General features: G+C 39.3%; 3 protein-coding genes across 6 annotated transcripts in view; 1 reads left to right on the top strand and 2 right to left on the bottom strand.

Moving 5' to 3' along the window:
- Nucleotides 1-104, bottom strand: part of LOC145908390 (uncharacterized) — a 36,855-nt gene extending 36,751 nt beyond the window's left edge. For all 4 annotated transcript variants that reach the window (XM_082995661.1, XM_082995664.1, XM_082995660.1 and 1 more), the window contains exon 1: nucleotides 27-104. The gene's annotated coding sequence lies outside the window, so the exon portion shown is untranslated. The remainder of the gene's footprint in view (nucleotides 1-26) is intronic.
- Nucleotides 102-2,131, bottom strand: LOC145908388 (centrosomal protein of 78 kDa-like). The gene has a single exon (XM_082995659.1). The coding sequence runs from the start codon at nucleotides 2,080-2,082 to the stop codon at nucleotides 271-273; it is 1,812 nt and encodes a 603-aa protein (XP_082851785.1). The 5' UTR covers nucleotides 2,083-2,131; the 3' UTR covers nucleotides 102-270.
- A 299-nt stretch (nucleotides 2,132-2,430) lies between these two features.
- LOC145908286 (coiled-coil domain-containing protein 13-like) lies at nucleotides 2,431-16,750 on the top strand. Its single transcript, XM_082995536.1, has 17 exons — nucleotides 2,431-2,615; nucleotides 2,893-3,020; nucleotides 3,438-3,553; nucleotides 3,821-3,960; nucleotides 4,277-4,340; nucleotides 4,573-4,691; nucleotides 5,091-5,206; nucleotides 6,128-6,227; nucleotides 7,503-7,622; nucleotides 7,800-7,934; nucleotides 9,362-9,478; nucleotides 10,537-10,611; nucleotides 11,708-11,733; nucleotides 12,080-12,208; nucleotides 13,840-13,949; nucleotides 15,453-15,523; nucleotides 15,991-16,750. The coding sequence occupies exons 1-17, from the start codon at nucleotides 2,499-2,501 to the stop codon at nucleotides 16,129-16,131; spliced, it is 1,824 nt and encodes a 607-aa protein (XP_082851662.1). The 5' UTR covers nucleotides 2,431-2,498; the 3' UTR covers nucleotides 16,132-16,750.
- The last annotated feature ends 2,917 nt before the right edge of the window (nucleotides 16,751-19,667 follow it).

Consider the following 19,667-nt stretch of genomic DNA (forward strand, 5'->3'; position numbering starts at 1 on the left):
TATTAAAACACAAAGTTCAAATTTACCTTGTTTTGAAATTTGTTTTTTACAATCCCACAGGCAACAGTTTTTCTACAGTATACCACCCTACACATTGAATCTCTGTGACAACAAATAATATTTCTCTAAAAGTTTGTAAAATATAGCATAATATACTTCTTTGAAATTAACTTTACAAAGCATTGGTATTATTGCAAGAATGCACAACACAGAAGCGATTTATGCACTAAAACTAACAGTGATTTCACACAAAACAAATACAAAATACAACTATGCACTGTTTGAGGAATGAACACTACTAGATTCAAGTTGTTCATTGGTTGTTTTTGTTTGCTGTTGTTGTGCATTGCTTGCAGAACCTTCTATAACAATTGCATTGGACTGAATATCTAGATTTTCAATTTCTGCTTCTGGTTCGGTTACTTCAGGAAGCAACACTTTTACGTCATCAGGTTTTCGCTGAGTTGATGCTCTTGGTTTGACTGAGATTTGTGGCATTGCTGAATCGAGTCCAGCAGCTGCTGCTAGCGATCCCAAGCCCATGTCACTTAACATATTTAGGAACTCATGAAATTTATTAAAGGATTTGTCAATGCTTTCAAGTAGCATTTCATCATCAATTTGTGATTTTATCCTCGAGTTTTCTAAAGTGCTGGTCAATTCCTTTCGTAGCCTTGAATTTTCTACTTCCAGTAGCATAATTTTTTTATTTAACAAGTCTTCATTTTCCTTTGCCCTTATAAGTCTACGTTGTGCATCCACAAGGTCAATTTTAAGAGCTTTAACATTATGCTGATCCCCAGCAGTTAACCTTGCTGATGCTTTAACTGGTCCATTGCTATCTTCAGACTCCTCATCTTCCAGTATTTTTAGCTGCATAACTTCTGATTCATCATCCTCATCACCAGACAAGCCAAGCTGGTGTTGGGATGCACGGACAGCAGTCCTCCAGGGAACAAATCTTCTATGTCCAGGTGGTAGAGCTTGGGGTACACCATCAGGTAGGGTTGATCTTTTGGCAACAATACTTTTCTTACAATGGGAACGTGACCTTGGTTGTCTGTGCCTTGTTTTGTAAGGATCTTTTGGAGGCTCTTCCTTTATCCAAGGGAAGTCAGCTTCATCTCTTTCATTGGTGTTAAGCAACACTCTTCCAAGGACACTTCGAAGTGTGGTGTTGTCCACCATAGGGTTCTGACGAATATCTAAAACCACAAGTGTCCTGTTGTGTTCAATTGTTCGCAGCAAGTTAGTTGCGCCAGAAGAACTGATGCCACAGTTTTGTAAGTCCAATGCTTTTAACCACAAATCGTCCTTAAGTGCATCAGCCACTACTGCTAGGCCAGAGTCGCCAATCATAGGGTTGGAGTTAAGAGTTATTCTTCTAATGCCAGCCATGGTGTTTAAGTTGGGGGTTCTATATCTGAGTCCGTCAGCCCATGCATCACTGTATCGTTGGGTGCATTGGTGTTTAATAAGCTTACTGACTGTAATTGCACCCGTTGAAGTTATGTTACATCCAGCCAAACTCACATGAGTTATGCTAGGGTGATTTTTGAGAGACTGGAGAAGGGCATTGACCCCTTTGTCAGAAATTTGACAGTAATCCAACAAAACATGTGTGAGAGTGCTGTTTTTGGCAATTCCCTTAGCCAACATTTGCACATCCTTTTCTCGCAAGGGCACTCCTTGCAAATCAATACATTTCAATGCTTTTGTAACACACATGCATGACGCAATAGACCTTGCAGCCAATTGTGTCACATCTTTAAAGCAAATTGCTGGTGTCCGTCTTTTAAAATAGTGGGCTTTCTTGGCATTCGCACCTGCACTAGACTGCTGAAAATAGCTTCTCAGTGCAATGTATTTTAAATTCTTGTTAATTTTAATGGTTTTTAATATAGGGGACCAATCGACCATTCGAACCCTGTCTCCATTAATGTCCAGTAACCCTTCTTTTACATGAGCTTTGACGAAAACCAATGGTACGGTGTCTTGTAGAGCACACAGATTGTCGTATGTTCCAACGAAGTCATAAGAACCACGCTGTCGAACTGCAACACTTTCTGGAATGTACGCCATTACTCACAAACTGCACAGTTGCAAGAAATTTCAAACATCAGTCAATCCTTATGTGATGAACAATTTGAAAACGTAATGTTTTGACGCGCTAACGGCATTTTTCACGGGACTCTTAACATTTCTATGACACAGTCAAATACGTTTTACCAAAGCTGGAAATACAAAATTGAATTGTTTTAAAGTAATTTTTCAGATTACATTAAATATTTGATTCCCTTTTAGGACGGATATATCAATGACACTTCAATTTTCTTGTATACGTAAAATTTGTTTACTTTTGGTCAATCCAATTTTGATCGAATCGTTGTGCGTTTAGAGCATGTTTTGGTTTCAAGTTGTTGCTTAGTTAAGAGACGCTTTTCTGTTGAGTAATTTTTGAAAACATAAACATCGAAATAAACAGTTAGGGATGCTAAATGGATAACAACGTCCTACAGGAGAGGTTTGCTGCTTTACAGGCGGAACAAAAACGAAAGTTAATGATGGTCCAACAACGAAAGTCACAACAAAAGGCAGCACCCAAAACAGCACCGGTAACAATACAATATCACTTTTGTTTTAACAGACATTGCATTTGGTGTAGTTTTGTATCGTAAAACTAAATCATCACCTCTTGAAATGGATAGTTTTAGTTTCATCGTCAAAGCAAAATTCCAATTTGCGATGTAAAGAAGTTTACCATTATCTGAATTTATAACGAATATGGTTTTATTGGTGTCCATGTCGATTTACTACTTGTTGTCCATTTGTGTTCCATTCCATTACACAAATACAGTCTGATGATTTGATATTATTATGTGGTTTTTGAAGGTAGAAGATACATCTTTTGGAATCTCAGATGACTTATCACTGAACATGTCAGATGTGATGTCAAGTTCCACAGTAGGTTTAAATGTTACCTTGGAAGCAGCAAACGCCACAATGAGAGACGAAATAAGGTGTGTTGCTCTGGTTCCTAGGCCTGCTTCTAGCTCATGCAGTAATGATGCACTTTCATGTAATATGCAGACTAAGGTTTGCTGTATAATGACCATATCATCAATCACAACAAATAATTATATTTTTGATATGGTCTCATTTAATTACATGCAAAAAGGAGGATATAATCTTGAATATGGAAGCCATAGCTATAAGGTTGTTGACAGTTGCCAGTTAACTACAAACCATGCACTGCCAATCAACACTGTTCTGTTTTTAATCTTTTACCTGTATTATGTTAATTGGCAACTTCCAAGCTTTCACTTTCATATTCAAGGTTCAAGTAATGACCTAAGAGTAGTCAATATCCTTCCATATAATTTGTTTTGCATTTATTCATATAAGGTTATATACAGAGAGATGGTATTTGTATTCAGGGAACTAAGAGATGAAACTGGTCGTTTGAGAAAGGTGTTGGCTGAAAAAGAGTATAATGTGCAAAGACTGAGCAAGAAATTTATTAAACTTGAAGAGGAAAAAAGAATGCTTTCAGGTTTCGTCAAATTCTATCAAATACTTTTTTTTAAATGAAAAATGTACATTTTCCTTTCATTACATCTTTGTTCACTGAAAAGATCCCACAAATCATTCATATATTACAAATGACTTGTATGTTTTTTGACTTCTCTCCCCAGTAACACATATATAGACTTGATCGAGTATACAACATAGAACACATTTCTGACCTTATTCAAAATTGCTGCCATTTGTTGCTTTATTAAATTTGTCATAATATAACAAACTGTCTTAAAAATACCAGAAGCGGGCGTTGCAAGTGATGCTGCCTCAACCAAAATTGTTGACCTGTCAAAGAAAAACAGAGAATTGACTGCTGTAATGGAATCGGAAAAATCAAAATGTGTTCGGCTGCAGCAGAAAGTCAAAGATCTGGAAATGAAGGCAAGTCTGAAGGTTATTCCATTTCAAATTGTGTTGTGTCATTTTAAATGAAAAAACAGGAACATAAAAAAATAATGGGGGGAATTTGGACCTTAATCATAGACAGAACATGCTGGCATCACTGTACCTCCCATAATGGCAATATTCACACTATAATGTGAAGTTTTCCACATAAATTTACGGTAATGTTGTTTACTATCAAAGAACTGATGATGCCCACAGGGAAAAATATAATTTCCCAAAAAAGTCAGGTTGTTCCTGTTTTTAATGCTAATGCTTTGTGTTTAAAATTCTTGTTTTCTCTTTATTTGTGCAGTTGGAAAACTCACCGAAGTCTGACGACAATAAGCAATCACCCTATAGGCAATCCTACCCCACAGGTAGCATATTGCTATTATACGTAATTTTGCTTAGTTTTCAAGTGCCTTTAACATTTAACTTTTTGTAATGAGCTGCAGACAGGGTCAGTGTTTAGACCTCAGTGCAGCTATGATGTTACTTTTAATAATCATGTCAGATAAACGGACCACAAGTCACTTTGTGGTTTCCCTGTCTGCAGCTCACTATCAAATTAAGTTATTGGCTCAATTTCTTTAACATTTGCTTCTGAAGGTTCTCCGCGAGTGTCAAATGAGGAACTACAAGAACAGCTGAGCAGTGCCAACTTAAAAATAGCAGACTATAGAAACCAAGTTCAATCTCTAAAGCAGGAAATGAAAGTTGCAATGAAGGTGAAACTTACCATAAATTGTTTGGCAGCATAGGAGTAAAAAAAAATATACCATGTCATACCACTTGGTGGCAGTATGGAGAATATGCACGAAATCAAACAGAAGACAATTACAATATTACTAATAATGCCTAATAATTTCGTAATTTTAGGTAGTTTGATATTTCATGTTTTAAGGTTTGATTAGTGTGAGTAAATGGTGTTCGTGTTGGTTTCTGTACAAACATAGCCCAGTAGTTTATTCGATCGTCGCTCTCGCACAAAGTGTCTAAGTTGTGCCCTTGCTCACTTTGAAGTGGTTAATTGTGCCGTGGAAAAGCTCCTCATTTCTAACTAAACTGCAGGCGACACACTGCTTCCTGTACCAGCGCTCGTTCTTCACGATTCAATTCCATCGCAGGTGCTAAGTCAAGAGATTGGGGAGACTCCAGACAACCTGCAACAGCTGCTAAGCAGCGGAGCGCAAGGTTTCCGAGGGCGTGCACAACAGGTGGTTGCCCTGCAAGGCAAAGTCAGGTGGGCGGCAACACTTGAAGGCATGGGTCACGGACACTTCGCTGTATGCATGTGTCTTTAAAGCGCTCGTTGGTCATTTTGGAGCGCTTAATTTAAGGCATTGTTGCGCTATCTTTTCCACCTGAATTACTAGCAAGGATTTTCCTGTGAATGCACATGGTTGCACTTATAGCCCATGCCCACGTGTATACGACATAAAGAAGCCTGCCTTGGGTGCGTGTCAACATATTCACGGTCGAATCAAAACCTATGTCCGGAAAAGCGTACGCACGTACGCACAGTGTCCGAACTAATTCTGGTTCCCAATCCGCTTGTCAATTGGAAACTTTGCGGGGATTTGAATGGGCGAGTTTTAATGGATTACCTGTGAGTAAACCTATTGAAAATGCTCCCTGGGCGAACTTGTCTGTTTATGCTTCAATTTTACGCCGTGCTACAGACCAATAAATGGTTCCTGGTTGTGGCTGAATCTAACCCTCGATTAGGCATTTTCTCAAAACCAGCGTCACAAATGCATCGAGTTAGTAATTACACTGTTTGAATTAAACAAACAGTGTGATTAAGAAAGGGACAGAATTAAACAAGCATGCCTCGATTAGGCTAATAGCAGCAACCTTCACATTATAGATTGTAGAATAAAATTTTTAACAACAAATTGCATTTATTAAGACTGGTCCCTTTCTGAAAGTTTCACATAATTGACAAATTGCATTTGCTTTCGCCTAATTTAAAAAAACATAAACTCGTTCCCTGTTTTAACAACATATACACCTTTACTATTGAGATTGGTTCCTGGTTGTGGCTGAATCTAACCCTCGATTAGGCATTTTCTGAAAACCAGCGACACAAATGCATCGAGTTAGTAATTACACTGTTTGAATTAAAATGTTGAACTTTTTTGTTACTACTGCATGCACACAGAGATTTGGAGCAGAAGGTGAAAGGTTCCAGCAGCCCAAAAGAAGACAAAAATCTCATTAGAATTAAAAACATGGAACGGATGAGGAAGGAACAGAACGACGTGAGTTTACTTTAATCGTACTGGAAAAATATTTCTCTGAAAACTTTAATCGTATTGAAGTGTGCCATGACACTTATACCATGACAATCGATAATTTAGAACACACAGTGTTGTAGGAGTTCTTATTCGGTAGAAACGCAGAACCCACAGCGTTAAATGCCTAGGCAAACTTTTTAAGTCGGAAAAGGGGTCTCGCAATCCAAGTTTTCGTGTTTCCTAAACGTGATGGTCACCAGCGACTCATCCATTGAATATTAAATGGATGAGCTAGTGAGGAAATGCACGAACACGGATAAAACCTATTAAAAAGGAATGATATTTCAAAAGCATTTAAAGGTGCTCAATTTTACCCTGCTAACGCCTACACATACGGTGAATTGGAAACGGCATAAATCACCCAACCTCGTTCGAATTTTGCAGATCAATGAAGCACCACAAAGTCATGTGTGGGTGTAATTAAACCTGCCGACTGGCCCACCTGTAGGATCTTGTGACGGACAAGCCGTTACTATGTATACATACGGGAAAGGCGCGTCCGTATCCTTTTGTCAAATTTCTTTGAATTTGTTGCAACTCGGAATTTGCGCAAGAAAATTTCACGAAAATGGAAACTGATCACTCACCAGTAACCGGTAATAGATAGCCCGAGCGCAAACGGTAAAACTCACACACTCACAATGCGACATTCCGCTTTCAGTGGCCTGGAAAATAATTGTTTTTAGTTGGTCCATTGGGGCCTACAGAAGCTAAAATAATATCGGTTTAAATCAAAGCAAAAACGAGTTACCCGAAACCACCCATGTTCCCTCATGGGCGGCATCACTTTACAGAAAGTCAACAAAAAGCGTTTTGCGTGCCACGGGTGGTTCCGCAGATATTACCCTTGAGGGTTTGACCCTAAAGTATCTAACAGAGTTCACACGTTATAGTATTTGCCAAAATGTCACATTTAACGAAAGTAGCGCCGCGGTGAGAATTCGACGACTGGTGTGTCCCAAAAAGGTCTCTTGAAATTTAAAAGAAACTTAATAAAGAAATCTCACCTGATAACGAAATCATAATGATTTATTCTTTTTTCGTGAAAGTTCAATCTTTTTTTGCTTTCAAAATGAAAATATTCTTACCTCACGATATCAACGAGCAACACTTTTTTTTGCGTGCCCCAGAAAAAAACTTCAATGTCAATTTCAAAGATTATCATTGTATTCTGATATTTGGGTATAAGATGGCTGTTAATTTCAAAATGGTCGCAAACCATTTAAATCTCTTATTCAGACACTCAAGGAAGATTTGTCCAAGCTTCAAGAGCAGTGTTCAGATTACCAGCGAAAATGGGAGGCTTCCAAGGCTCGTGTTAAAATCCTCACAGGAGAAGTGAAGTCTTTGAAAGCCCAGGTAGGCGACTATTACGCAGCATTGAATTGTGCCACCATATTCTTGTATGTCCAAGTGAAAGGCCTAAAATAACTCTAATTTGCCTATCACCATTGCTTTGGTCGCAGCCAAGATCTACATATAATCACACATAACAAAATACTTTGACACCAGTAAGGCTTAACCATTTGAAACCAGATTGGAGTTTTAACGGACAAAGGTAGCCATGACAACGAACTCATCACCACCTTAACCAAGCAACAGGATCGTTTGCAGAAGTTGATGGAGCGAAATGCGGCAAACCAGAGAGAGCAGAGTCAAGATGAACGAAAGGTTGGGTATTATTGACCTGTTTATTGTTAGCTTATGGTACTATATTCACTTCCCACACAAAAACCCATATATTCTATATACATGCACTGTGTGTACGAGTTTGCCATTCCTACATCGTTTTCTGAACAAAGGACTAAATTTACCACTGGGAAAAAAAATTAGTTTGATTTCGTCTGCAACGACTTCAAGGAGCTTTCAACTTTTTTAAGTTCAGCTGAAAAGAGATAAGACAATTGTCCCTTGTTGCTTCTTCCTTGGAAGCTTATCGAACATACCGCTCAGAATTTGCCGAAAACCAGATAGTACCTCATGGAACCATATATATTTAACGGTTATGGGAATTGCTGAGTAGAAGAACCCGCACGGGGAAATTAAACAAGAAAACAGAGGTTTCACCTGTCCCAGAAGTCCAATGGACGTGCGTATTAAAATACATATATTCTTGTGTTGGCGAAAACCCCGAGGAAATTGCACAAGGACGGGAAGGGCACAGAGTTCTTGGGGGACTAAGCAACGACTCCCCACGTGCTGTGTAAGCTTGGTGGACCGCCCCGCCATATTCCAGGGCGTCTCTTCACGCTGTATTCTTGTATGCTTGTCTCGTTTTTGTATCAGTTATAGCCTGTCGCGGCATACACATCAATAAACACCATTTCGCGAATTCTTTATATTTCGTCACTTCTCCCCATATATTAGAATCTCCTATTTTCGTTGTTATACAAACATTGTGCGCACAGTGAATTAATAGCGAAGTCGGCGTAGCTCCCACAGCACCTTTCCACGCTGAAGTTTAGGTCTTCTACATATCTGCAAATTGTTTTTGCAAAATTTGGCGCCACAGAATGACACAAATTCATGTCATTTGCTTGTCGGGCGTGAAATTACGACCTTGCTAAAGACCACAAAGAAATGGGAACGTACTTTTCGCAACCAAAGTGCCCGTGATTCGATTTCTGCCAAACAGTGATCGAATTTAAATGAGGTTTTGCGACAATTGTGCGGCGTTAAGTACACAAAAATTGAAATAGGAGTGATGAAGTTGGCCATCATAATTCATTCGCCTACAGCAGAGAATATTTCCTCTAAAATTATATGTTCACCATGGAAACCGCAACTGATGGTATTTCTGCAAATGTGTTGATGTCAATTTCTATAGCAAAGAAACTCATACTTTAGTTTATCAACGTTTCGCCTGCCATGCACGTTGGTACCTGTCCATTTAAGAACAAGAATGGAATACAAATTCGTAAATATAAGTGAACTCCTTGGCTATTCACCAGACAAGATCGTTACACCATAGCTGCATCTATATTATGTTGAAACAGTGGCCCTGTCTGCAGCTAATTATAAAACAACTTTGGCTCTATTGCTTACGAAATGCCCTATAGAAAATTGTAACATAACTGTAAGCACTGTTTTAATTGCAGACAATGAAGGTTCACTATGAGCGACAGCAGCAAGAATCCACCCAGCTTAATCATTTAAAACAACTTCTCGGTGAAAGCGAGAAGCGTGTCGCGGAACTTGAGGAGAAACTGATTCAGGTAAGATATAGGTTGTTATTCCCAGTAGAGGCACGTGATTATCTACAGGGTTAAATGTAAATTTATACCGTTTAAATTGTTGCACTTTTCCGCGAGTATTTGACAGTTAAAATTAAAAATTTGACATTTTTTTCAACAGTACGCAGGCTGGCAGCCGCCGCTCTATATGCATACTCACTATCAAATATATTCAGTAAATTTAATATGTTGAATATATTCAAACAGGTTCAGTTAATTTTTTTTTATTTTGATAGTCTGTTCTTCCGGCACATTAAAACGTAACTTGTAGTCACCGGCATACACAACACACACATCACAAATGAAGACTCCAAGGGTCCGTTAATTGCCTCTTTTGATATAGATGTCAAAGTTTATGACTTGTATTTTTCAGCTTAAATCTTAGATTTTTTAGCCTTCGTTTGTGATGCGTGCATAGGAAATTGTGTATTCCGATATAAACCCCAGTTTAACAATTTCCACGAAACAAAGAGTTTCTTATCAGCTTGAATTTTAATTACATTGAGATTTTAATGCTCGCTATTTAAACCAGTGGTTCCCAAACATTTTCGTGTGTGACGCATTTGGAAAGATTTATGGAGCTCAACGACGCACATACATAAATCTATCAGTACGATTATTTCCTTTGCATGAAACTTAGTCACAAAGCCGACTGAAATTGTTTTAAGTTTTTGTGTGTATTTTTTGCAAAAGAAAAAACACGAAACACAATTCTTTGTTAAAATCGCTTGTCGTGCCCTTGGAAACCTAACAAAGCGCGCTAGGTCATCGAGACGCACAGTTTGGCACCACTGAATTAAACTACCACATGCACGATTTTTCTTCGGTTGTTGCACATTAATTGTAAACACAGAAGAGAGACGTGAGCAATTAAATGCAGCGCAAACTTCGCCGACAGCAGAAAACCACATGCATATGAGGAAATTTGGATTGTTCTTATGCAGTCTGTTTGAAAATAGGACTTTAATATTGCAAATTGTGAAACGGTCGTAGCTCAGATGCGTTGAAAATCCTGCAATCGTAATTTTTTCTTTTTTCAGAAATCAGGCGAACCAGACAACGATAATGACACCAAATTTAAGCCACTGGCTGTATTCTCACCACCGGCGGCTCAGGTAATAATTGTCACCTATTTATTTAAGAGTTACCCGATATTGTATTCTCGGCACTAAGCTGAACCTGCGGCCGTCTGACACGATTTTCGAAGCACGCCAGCATGAAACACTACTATTATTTTGTGTGCGGGTCACGGCTATAGCATTTTACGGGTCTCGAGCCGTCGCCAATGCACATAAACAGCTGGAGTACTGGACTGGCCGCTCATTGAGTCTGCAAGTCGTTTGAAAGCGAAAATGTGGAAAGATTGGCGTGTTTTTAACCGTTCGTGCTGATGGTTATATAAACGCCTGGGAACATCAGACAGTTTTAAAAATTTCTCCGTTTTTTGTTGAATGAATTCAACGCCAAGGTCAACTGCATTTGAGACGTGACTCCTCTTTCACCAAGTCGGGCTTTTGGATAGTTGTAAGTCACCGAGGTTGCACTGATAAGATCGACAAGTAGGTCGAACCGAGGCCATGCGGGTTTGCGGGGTAATATTATTCGTATTTACACATACTTTGTTCTCTTTCCGCTTTCCGCGTGGTTGTTTCTTGTTCATTTATGAAAAAAATTACGTGCCTGGTCCATTTCCATTCGTTTCACCTTATTCAAAGAAAAGAAGAGCGGTATATTGCAGCAACAAAACATGCCTGGCAGCATCAGTAGTATAGTACTTCACTTGTACAACTTTTTTCGCCGCAAGAACTTACGCAAACAGTGCGTAGCGGTCCGCGAATGATTATAATGAATGGGTGCACGACCACAAACAGGTTGGGAACCACGGGCTTGCCAGCTGCGGTGTGACGCGTCAAAAACAGGGTTTTATTACAATCGGAGAGACAGCAGGCAATAACGTAGAACTGAAGCTTTTCTTTGTTTTCTTAGCATGCCATTGGGCTTTGTACGCTTTTCCTTCCTGGACATGACTTTGGGTTAGAAGTTATACCGCAAGCTATATCCTATGTTCTATAATTTAAATGAACAATTACCCTTGGAAAACAATCCTTCGATGATGTTGTTTTTGCACGACTTGACCGAAGTCACCGAAATTAAAATGGCTGCAAAGGTCTCTGTAACTGCTTCTCATATATCCTGTGTTTTGTTTTACAGCCGACTGCACAGAGCAAGAGTACCAGGTAATTTAAAAACAGTATGATGTTATATGTGTTGCGCAAAGTTGAATTTTTGGTGGAAACAACATACGACTCAGTTATGGACGATTTTAAATCGTTACTACTTTACTACTTACTACGATTTTATTTTCTTCAATACGCTGTGTCAGTCTCAACTTTTAGTAATCGCTTGTGCACTGGTTTGGACAGACTGACTGTTTGAAAACTTTATTCGCACGAGCTTTCACGCCCTTTGCAGCACCTGATGAAGCGAGATTAACCTCGCGAAAGCTCGTGTGAAAAATGTTCGAAACAGTGCTCCAGTAATAATAATAAGTTGCTGATTTTGCACTTTGATTCCATTCAACAGCGAAGTGAAATCGAACGATCCCCAAATTGTCGACTTGCGCCGCAAAGTTGCTGAAATCGAAGCTCTGTTCAAGGCTTCGGAGATCGAACGACAAAAACTCGCCGAACTTGTGGCGATTCTTAATAAAAGGTAGGTGATATGTGCGTACATATTGGGGTTATTTTATTAGCTTCAGCTATCCGCAATCCCCTAATGTTTCGGTTCAGTGCTATAGGGTTCAATTTGTTTTGCTTTAAAGACAACTCACAACGGAACAGTAAATTGTTTTCTTCTGGCGTGGTCAAAATAGAGATACAACGATGTCACTTTAAAAAAAATCGTTACGAAAATGTTTTTCATCCAGCATAATTGCCGACATTTATCTGACTTTGAATAAGCGATACTGATGTTGCCCACAAACTTAGGTGAAATATGTTTACCAGTTGCCCAGTTACCTAATGGAACACACGTCACAGGATTCAATTTAGAAGTTATTACATCCTTGACTAGGCCTTTGCAAATCAATCATGAGATTTTCTTAATACAACCACTCATTTATCTGATTTGTTATATTTTGAAAAATTTGGCTTTTTTGGTGACAGTTTCTCCAATTAACCCCTTTTACGCAACTTTTCGAAAATAAACTGGTGGATATTTTAAAAATATTAAAACAAGTTTAATACAAAACCAAGCCTAATTTAACAATTCTTATTGCAGTAAAAAATAAACATGTCACTGTGAGTGTGGCGAATTTGGGCCGTAGAAAATCAAACCTATCGTAACAACAAACCTCATTTCCCCGAATTCCGTTTCCTAGTATTAACCACGTTCTTTCGTGTCAGCATAAAAAGGTTAGGCAGCCAAATACCCTGTAATAAATTGACGAGATGACGAGTGATCCTTTGGAGAAGACTACTCCATGACCACTGTACCCGCACGAACGCACGTTTAACTTGCACTGGAATACTTGATAGTTGGCAAACCATACGTGATTTGTGGACATATGTCATCGGTATTCTCGGTAAAGCGCGACGTCACACGCAACCGACAACGCTTGATCTCTATCAGTTCTTATGCACAAATACAGTGGTATTAGCTTGTAATTAGACCCATAAAGAAGCGGCGTATTCTTCTGCCCTTTGCGGTTAGTGAGTAACATGGTCTGTGTGTTTTGTTCTCAACCACAATCACGTTTTGAACGTTGCCAATACCGTTTACTGTTTTGTAGCAATACAGGCCGGTGCAAATGTAAACTACGCCCTGGTATTAAAAACAACGTTGAATCCGGTGAAAGACACTGAGTTTTACATCGTATATTTGAATCCATTTAATAGTTACAACATTTTTCTTCCACATAATTGGTTTAAACAGAAAATAAAGCTCCACGGAGTCGTTTGCGATGTAAACTGGATTTCTCAGCGGTAATTGCGTCCCAAATAAGGAAATTACATGAGATTATCGTTCAACCAAAACTGTCTCAAATTTCAAATGCATCGTTGTTCGTTTTTCGAACGAGCTTGCTGCTCCATGGAGCGATTATAGAGGGTGAAAAGGCTACATTCGTGGGGGTGCCGACCTCTGCGTTAACCCTAGGTAGCAAACGAAGTTTTTTTGTTCAGGTGATGTATTATTGTATTTCAATTCACAGCAGTTTGTATGAAATACTTCAATCGATGAGCGCCATTTTGTTGTTTTCATCTGTTGTAATTCTACCTTTACTAACTTGAAAATGCGACAAGAGTTAGAGTGACAGCACACCTGAAGTGTTGCTATTTGCGTAGGTTGCAAGAAGCCATCTCGCGAGCTGAAACGACCAGAAGTAACCTCCACGCCGAACAGAAGAAGAATGCAACTTTGCAACAGCAGTTGGATGCAAGCGGCCATATGACAGGTATGTTTAACAAGCCGTAACCACACCTGTTGTTAATAACCATGCAAGGAAGCTGCTTACTGCTTTGTTGGCATCAAATTACCTGTGTTTAGACACAAGCACAGTTAAAAGAGCGGGTTGTTTTGCCGCAACGTTTTTGCCTATATTTAAATTTTCCCATATTACACTGTGACTGTAATTTAGAATCAGTAAAAGTTTTTGGTGGTTACCTCTTGACGACAAAATATAAATGCTCTTTTTCCGTATTGCAATGTACACAAATGTAAACCATACTTATTAAAACGCCATTTGTCCATTTTTAAGCCAGTTTAGGCCTTCATGGTAAGTTTGCCACGGTTATACTTAAAAAGCATTTCTTTCGGAAATCAGTTTATTTTGCTCAAAATGCCGCTTCAAAACGTAGTCGAATTGCTTCTATAATTTCGTGCAGGTATGCCAAACTCTGTTCGACTCTATCCAATCTTCCTGTCTGCACCTATGTTCTGTGTACATAACAATGTTTGTTCTGGGTTTTCCACAGTGTATTGGCTCCCAACCCAGCGTGTGAAACCTCGGCTGCAAGTCGAGCATATTTCTGTCGCACCGCAGTGACTCATTACGGGAAAACTGTATATCAATCATATGTTTTGACGCGACACCCGTCTAAAAATATCAGCAATCCTTAGAGCAAAGCTATATTTTGAGTAACGCTCCGGGAAAATATTTCTTGCCGTCACGGCGTTCTCGATAGAATCTGACGACTGATGCGTCACAAATTCATTCATTCATTGGTTTATTTTTTGCCCAAACACGACAGTGGTTATTACAGTGACTAATGGTTATCCGGAAAACTTAAATTTAGTAAATTTATTTGCTTTAGTAAGGATGTCACCCAGTATACATTTGGATTGGATCGTTCCGATATTTTTTTGGCTTATACGCCGCTGCTGTCAACTAAGTGGGATAATTTACTGTGCCTGTACGTTTGCCGGCTAGTTCATAACCCTGCACAGTTACCAGCTACACAGATGATACCTAACGGTCCGAAACAGTATCTGCTTCTGTCTGCGAGAATAAACTATTTGTTGGTAACGATCGTCATTGGAAGACGTTTAAATCGCTGAATCTTGTCGGTGGAACTGTCCCATAATAATTACTCCTAAAACCAATAATAATCCAATTTTCTTTGGAATGCGTAGCGGGTTTAAACAGTCTAGGAAATGTGCTGTGAAAAAAATGCTATTCCAGGTTCCTATCAGCGTAACAAACGCCGTGAAACGATGTGAATTCAAGGATGAATTTAAACTTTGCTTTGAGGGCGTGTCGGTAGATGTATGGTTTAGGACCAGTGGATCGAAAGTCAACGTTTCCTGTCTGTCAGACAATCTATCATAGGAGACAAATAAAAAGTGGCACGCAATTTTAGGCACCCTGTAATACTGTATTGGGGCCACCCGCGCGAAACTTAATCTCTAAAACCCGCAGTTTTCACACAAACTAATGCACCGCGAATTGTTGTTACAGACGGTGGTGGAACGTCTCGCGGAGAATGTTTCGACAGTGTTGATTCACTGCGCTCTCAACTCGCTATACAGGTATTGGCAATGTTGTGCAACTACAAACTATTCCTTCTTGCCCGACAAGTTAATAAAATAAAAAAATAAAAACATTTTTTCTACGCAAATTCACATCGGGTTTGGATGATCACTAATACGTTGGTGAAGTTGTTTGTTATAATCTGGTGTATTTTGCTAGAATTTGAAAAATGAAATAGCTGATCCTTATACAAAAGGGATTTTTGACGCATTTAATGTATGTAAAATATTATAGTACACATAGAAACTTTGCAGATTTAAATTGGAAACAGGTTGTATGGAGGCCTTCTTTTAAGTAGTGAAAGTACTTTATGTACATTTGAGCACAAAATGCCTCTTTTCATCGGTTATTACACCAGAATCCTTTTTAGGGGGCGAGGCCTCCCAACACATTTATGCTTGCACTCGAGTCGCGAATGTCGCCGCTAAGGCATGGCGCCATTTCAACACATTTTTATACCACAAAGGTTGATGAAAACCACGCCCTGAAGGAGGCGCTAGAAAGAACACTCCACAGCAAACAGGAGGACGTTGCACTTTACAATGAAATGAGCGAGCAGACGAAGCACGTTTTCCTTGACGCATTAAGAAGTTTTGGTTCTACTTGAAACAAGTAAAGAACCTTCGAATCCAGGATAAAGGCATCAGAAACTGACAAGTTACAACACATTAGTGCTATGCATGCTCCGCGTTATTCGATATTGTCAGTATATGAACGGATTGCGCAACGTGTTGGCACAATGCTTTATTAGAGTTGGAATTTCAAAGATCACTTACAATTTAAAATGTTGTTTCCTCGTCTGAAGATTTTTTACGGTCTACGAGCGGTTCCCACTCCAGACTCAAGCAAGTGTAACATTTTGTGGTGTATTAGGTTGTGCGTACCAGTGACGCATGTATCGACATTTTGGCCATTTCGTCGTCAAGGGTGGAACGCTATTAACTGATATAATTCTGAGAACAAAAATGCCAACTAAACGATCCTTATTTTAGTGACGTCAGCAAGGCCGGCTCTTTATAAGTGGACCTAGAAAAAGTGTGCTACTAACTACTACATGTTTATTCTCCCGTCCAAAGCGTTGGATTTATATAGAAAATAAGCGTTGACTGTTAGAGTGTCGATACTCGTGTCCCACTGTATAATAACAATGTGTCCGTATTCTTCTAATCTCTATTTTTATATTTACACTGTTTCGATTGGACTTGCATTTATTCAATAAACTAGGTATTACGGTTTCGGTGTGAGGACCAACAAATTGCTGTCTCCGACGGGGTGTCACTAGTTTGGTACCCAGTGGTTGACGTCGACTACATAGTCACCACAAAGTGGAAGTCTTGCTTGGATATTAACCTGGCCTGAGAGTCACCAAAGAGAACAAGAACAATTACAAAACAGTGGTCCTATGTTAGCATTTAGCAGCTCAATAAAAAAGACTGTCACGGAAGTGGACGAATATAGCCATGAATATTTTCGTATGTGAATTTCGCATTCATCGCTATATTGGTATTTTTCAAGTATAGCTTCAACATAAAACCGATAAAAATTGGATACAATTTGTTTAAATCAAAACACCATTTAGATCTAATTTGTGGTCGATATATAACAGCTGAGATCGCGAGATGAGCGTTGTTGTGGATGGGCGATCTTCCCTTGACATTCGACAGCATCCATTGTTGCTGCGTATTGAGACGTCGATGTTCAAGTTTAAGGGCAATTTTGTCTAGGCTGGACCAACATACAGCTAGTGCAGTGGCACAGAACGCACAATCGTATGTAGATTATTGCAGAGTTATCAATTCGCAGTAGAACTGATATTCTGGCAAAAATTAACGTACTTTATTGTTTCTCCGACGTTTCGCCTGCCATACAGCGAGACTTCATGTAAAGTTAACATTCTTCACATATTTAAGCTGTCAACAACGAATGCTTCTACGAATCGTGAATCAGAAATTCAGTGGAAGAAAAACACTTTTGTCGGGACATAGTTATAACCTATGTGTACTGGTTACACTGCTACCATAGACAACACGTCAGATGGGATGTCGGCAAAAAATGTACAGATAGTCAATTTAATTCTCAGAAAGTCTCAGAAATAAAGAGTTTCCGCTACAGAAAGTCGTGTCACTTTCTCAATTTCCCAATAGATCCAAATAAGCGAAGTGGGGGCGGTTCGCGTAGCGGGCCCACAAGTGTCAGTGGTAGATGTTTTCTCCTCTGCATAACTGTTCGTATAATTAACAGGTTCAGAAATTTAAATCAACAGGCGCCAAAAAATGCACGATCGCCTACAACTTTCATGTAAATCTGTAGTAGATTTACGTGGGTGTAATGAAGCACGGGTCAGGCAGTTCAAACCGCATGCTTGTCGCTCATGCTCAACGTAATTGTCTTCGTCTGCCCAACATAAATGTCCAAATTAAACTAAAATGGCGCATTTTCTGCCATATTTTGATGTATTTTCTTCCATGGCTCTTTCCTCAGCAGCATCGTGGGGGGCATGGATCTTCTCCTTTGAATAGCGTTTTATTCCTTCGCTTGACATTGCCATGAAACACGCAATTTCCTGAGAGTGATGTTGTCGAAAAGTGTGGGTCCACTAGTTCTCTACAAGCAAAATAAATTCCAAGACTGTCCGCTACAATCGTTAGTAATGTTCATTTTAATTATACGCTACGGTATTGCAATGATATCCAAAATTACTTTCAAAGAGTGGCAGAAGATTAAATCAAGTGTTGATTTTGATGCTGATCTTCTGCCACTCTTTAGGGGCGGATGTGTGGCAAGAAAAGACAGATCCGTCGGTCAACACCAAGTAGAACAAGCCGATTCCTGTCTTCTCAATGACGTTTTTCCTTGGTATTGCAAAGATATAGAAAACGACTCTAAGTGACGGAAAACGTTAGTCCGCCATATGCGTTTTGAGTTCCGATAAAAAAAAAAAAACGGTGGAAAAATACAGGAATATTTTTAAACACCAAATTGATCTGAGAAATACCAACATGAGATGAATTCGTGCAAACAGAACTGAAAAAAGCGCCACAGGTCGAAGCGATCAACCGTCCAGTGGTATTTATGCACGTGACGTCTGTATATAAAAAGCATTCTAATTTGAAATCGGATATTTCTTCAATTGCCTGCAAGCTGTTTTTGAAAAAAAGATTCGCTTGTGAGGCGAAAAAGGTTTAATCCCGGAAATTGTTCGAACGATAGCCTATATATGTGTGTGTTTGTGAGTATGTAAGGCACATTCCAACCTTTAAATTGGGACTGAATGTCTTTTGAGGTAAAATAGACTGAGAGGAAAGTATGACAGGCGCGGGTATCGCGTTTTAGGGAATGTGACTTGTGTGTCAATTGACTCATTCCGTACAGCAACTATTTTTGTCGGTAGCAATCAGTATATATAGGTGTAACGTCACTAGAAATTGCACAAAGGAAAAGTAATCTGCGGTGGTGACTGACTTTTAAATTTTATTTTAACAAATCCTACAAAACGGTAAACAACGTCAGAACGCTCGCTCCCCCTTCTCCACTACCACATTCTGTGAGCCACAAAAGATATCCCGTCTCTAGAAATGAGACATTTTCATCCGGCTTAACGTTAGATTGTACTATGTGGTTCAGGTTTTTCCGTAGGAATAAAGCGCGCTTGCACGTCAAATAAATCGGGGTTCTGGAAAGAAGATAATTAAATTGTCAAGTAAGCCCGTGAGAAACGGTTTCGGTTAAGCAAGATTTTCTGCGCTTTCCGCATTAGAGCGATGCGCATGGCTGTCAACAGAGAGTTATAAGCTTCAAGCTGCGTTTTTTCTCGACCCTGTTTTAAAAATGCGCATGGTGTTGACGCAGATACTGAGACTCGAGTAATTTTCACTGTTGAAAAATTTCTGTTTTGGGCAAACATACCAATTACCGTGTTTATTTGTATATCAATAATCGCCTTGTCGGAATATATAGCCGTGAGGCAAGTGGCAGAGTTGTATCAGCATGACACTGTGCGTTCTAGTGAATGGTTTTCAGATTGTGGTTAGCAGTGAATGGACGCTGAGCAATTGGGAGCAGTTACCGATCAATCTCAACGTCGTTTATGTTAAAATGAAGATCGGCGTATCTTGTTAAATGAGGGTATATCAAATGTAATTA

This window comes from Ascidia mentula, chromosome 7 (assembly GCF_947561715.1).
Source record: "Ascidia mentula chromosome 7, kaAscMent1.1, whole genome shotgun sequence".
In the NCBI taxonomy this organism is placed as follows: domain Eukaryota; kingdom Metazoa; phylum Chordata; class Ascidiacea; order Phlebobranchia; family Ascidiidae; genus Ascidia; species Ascidia mentula.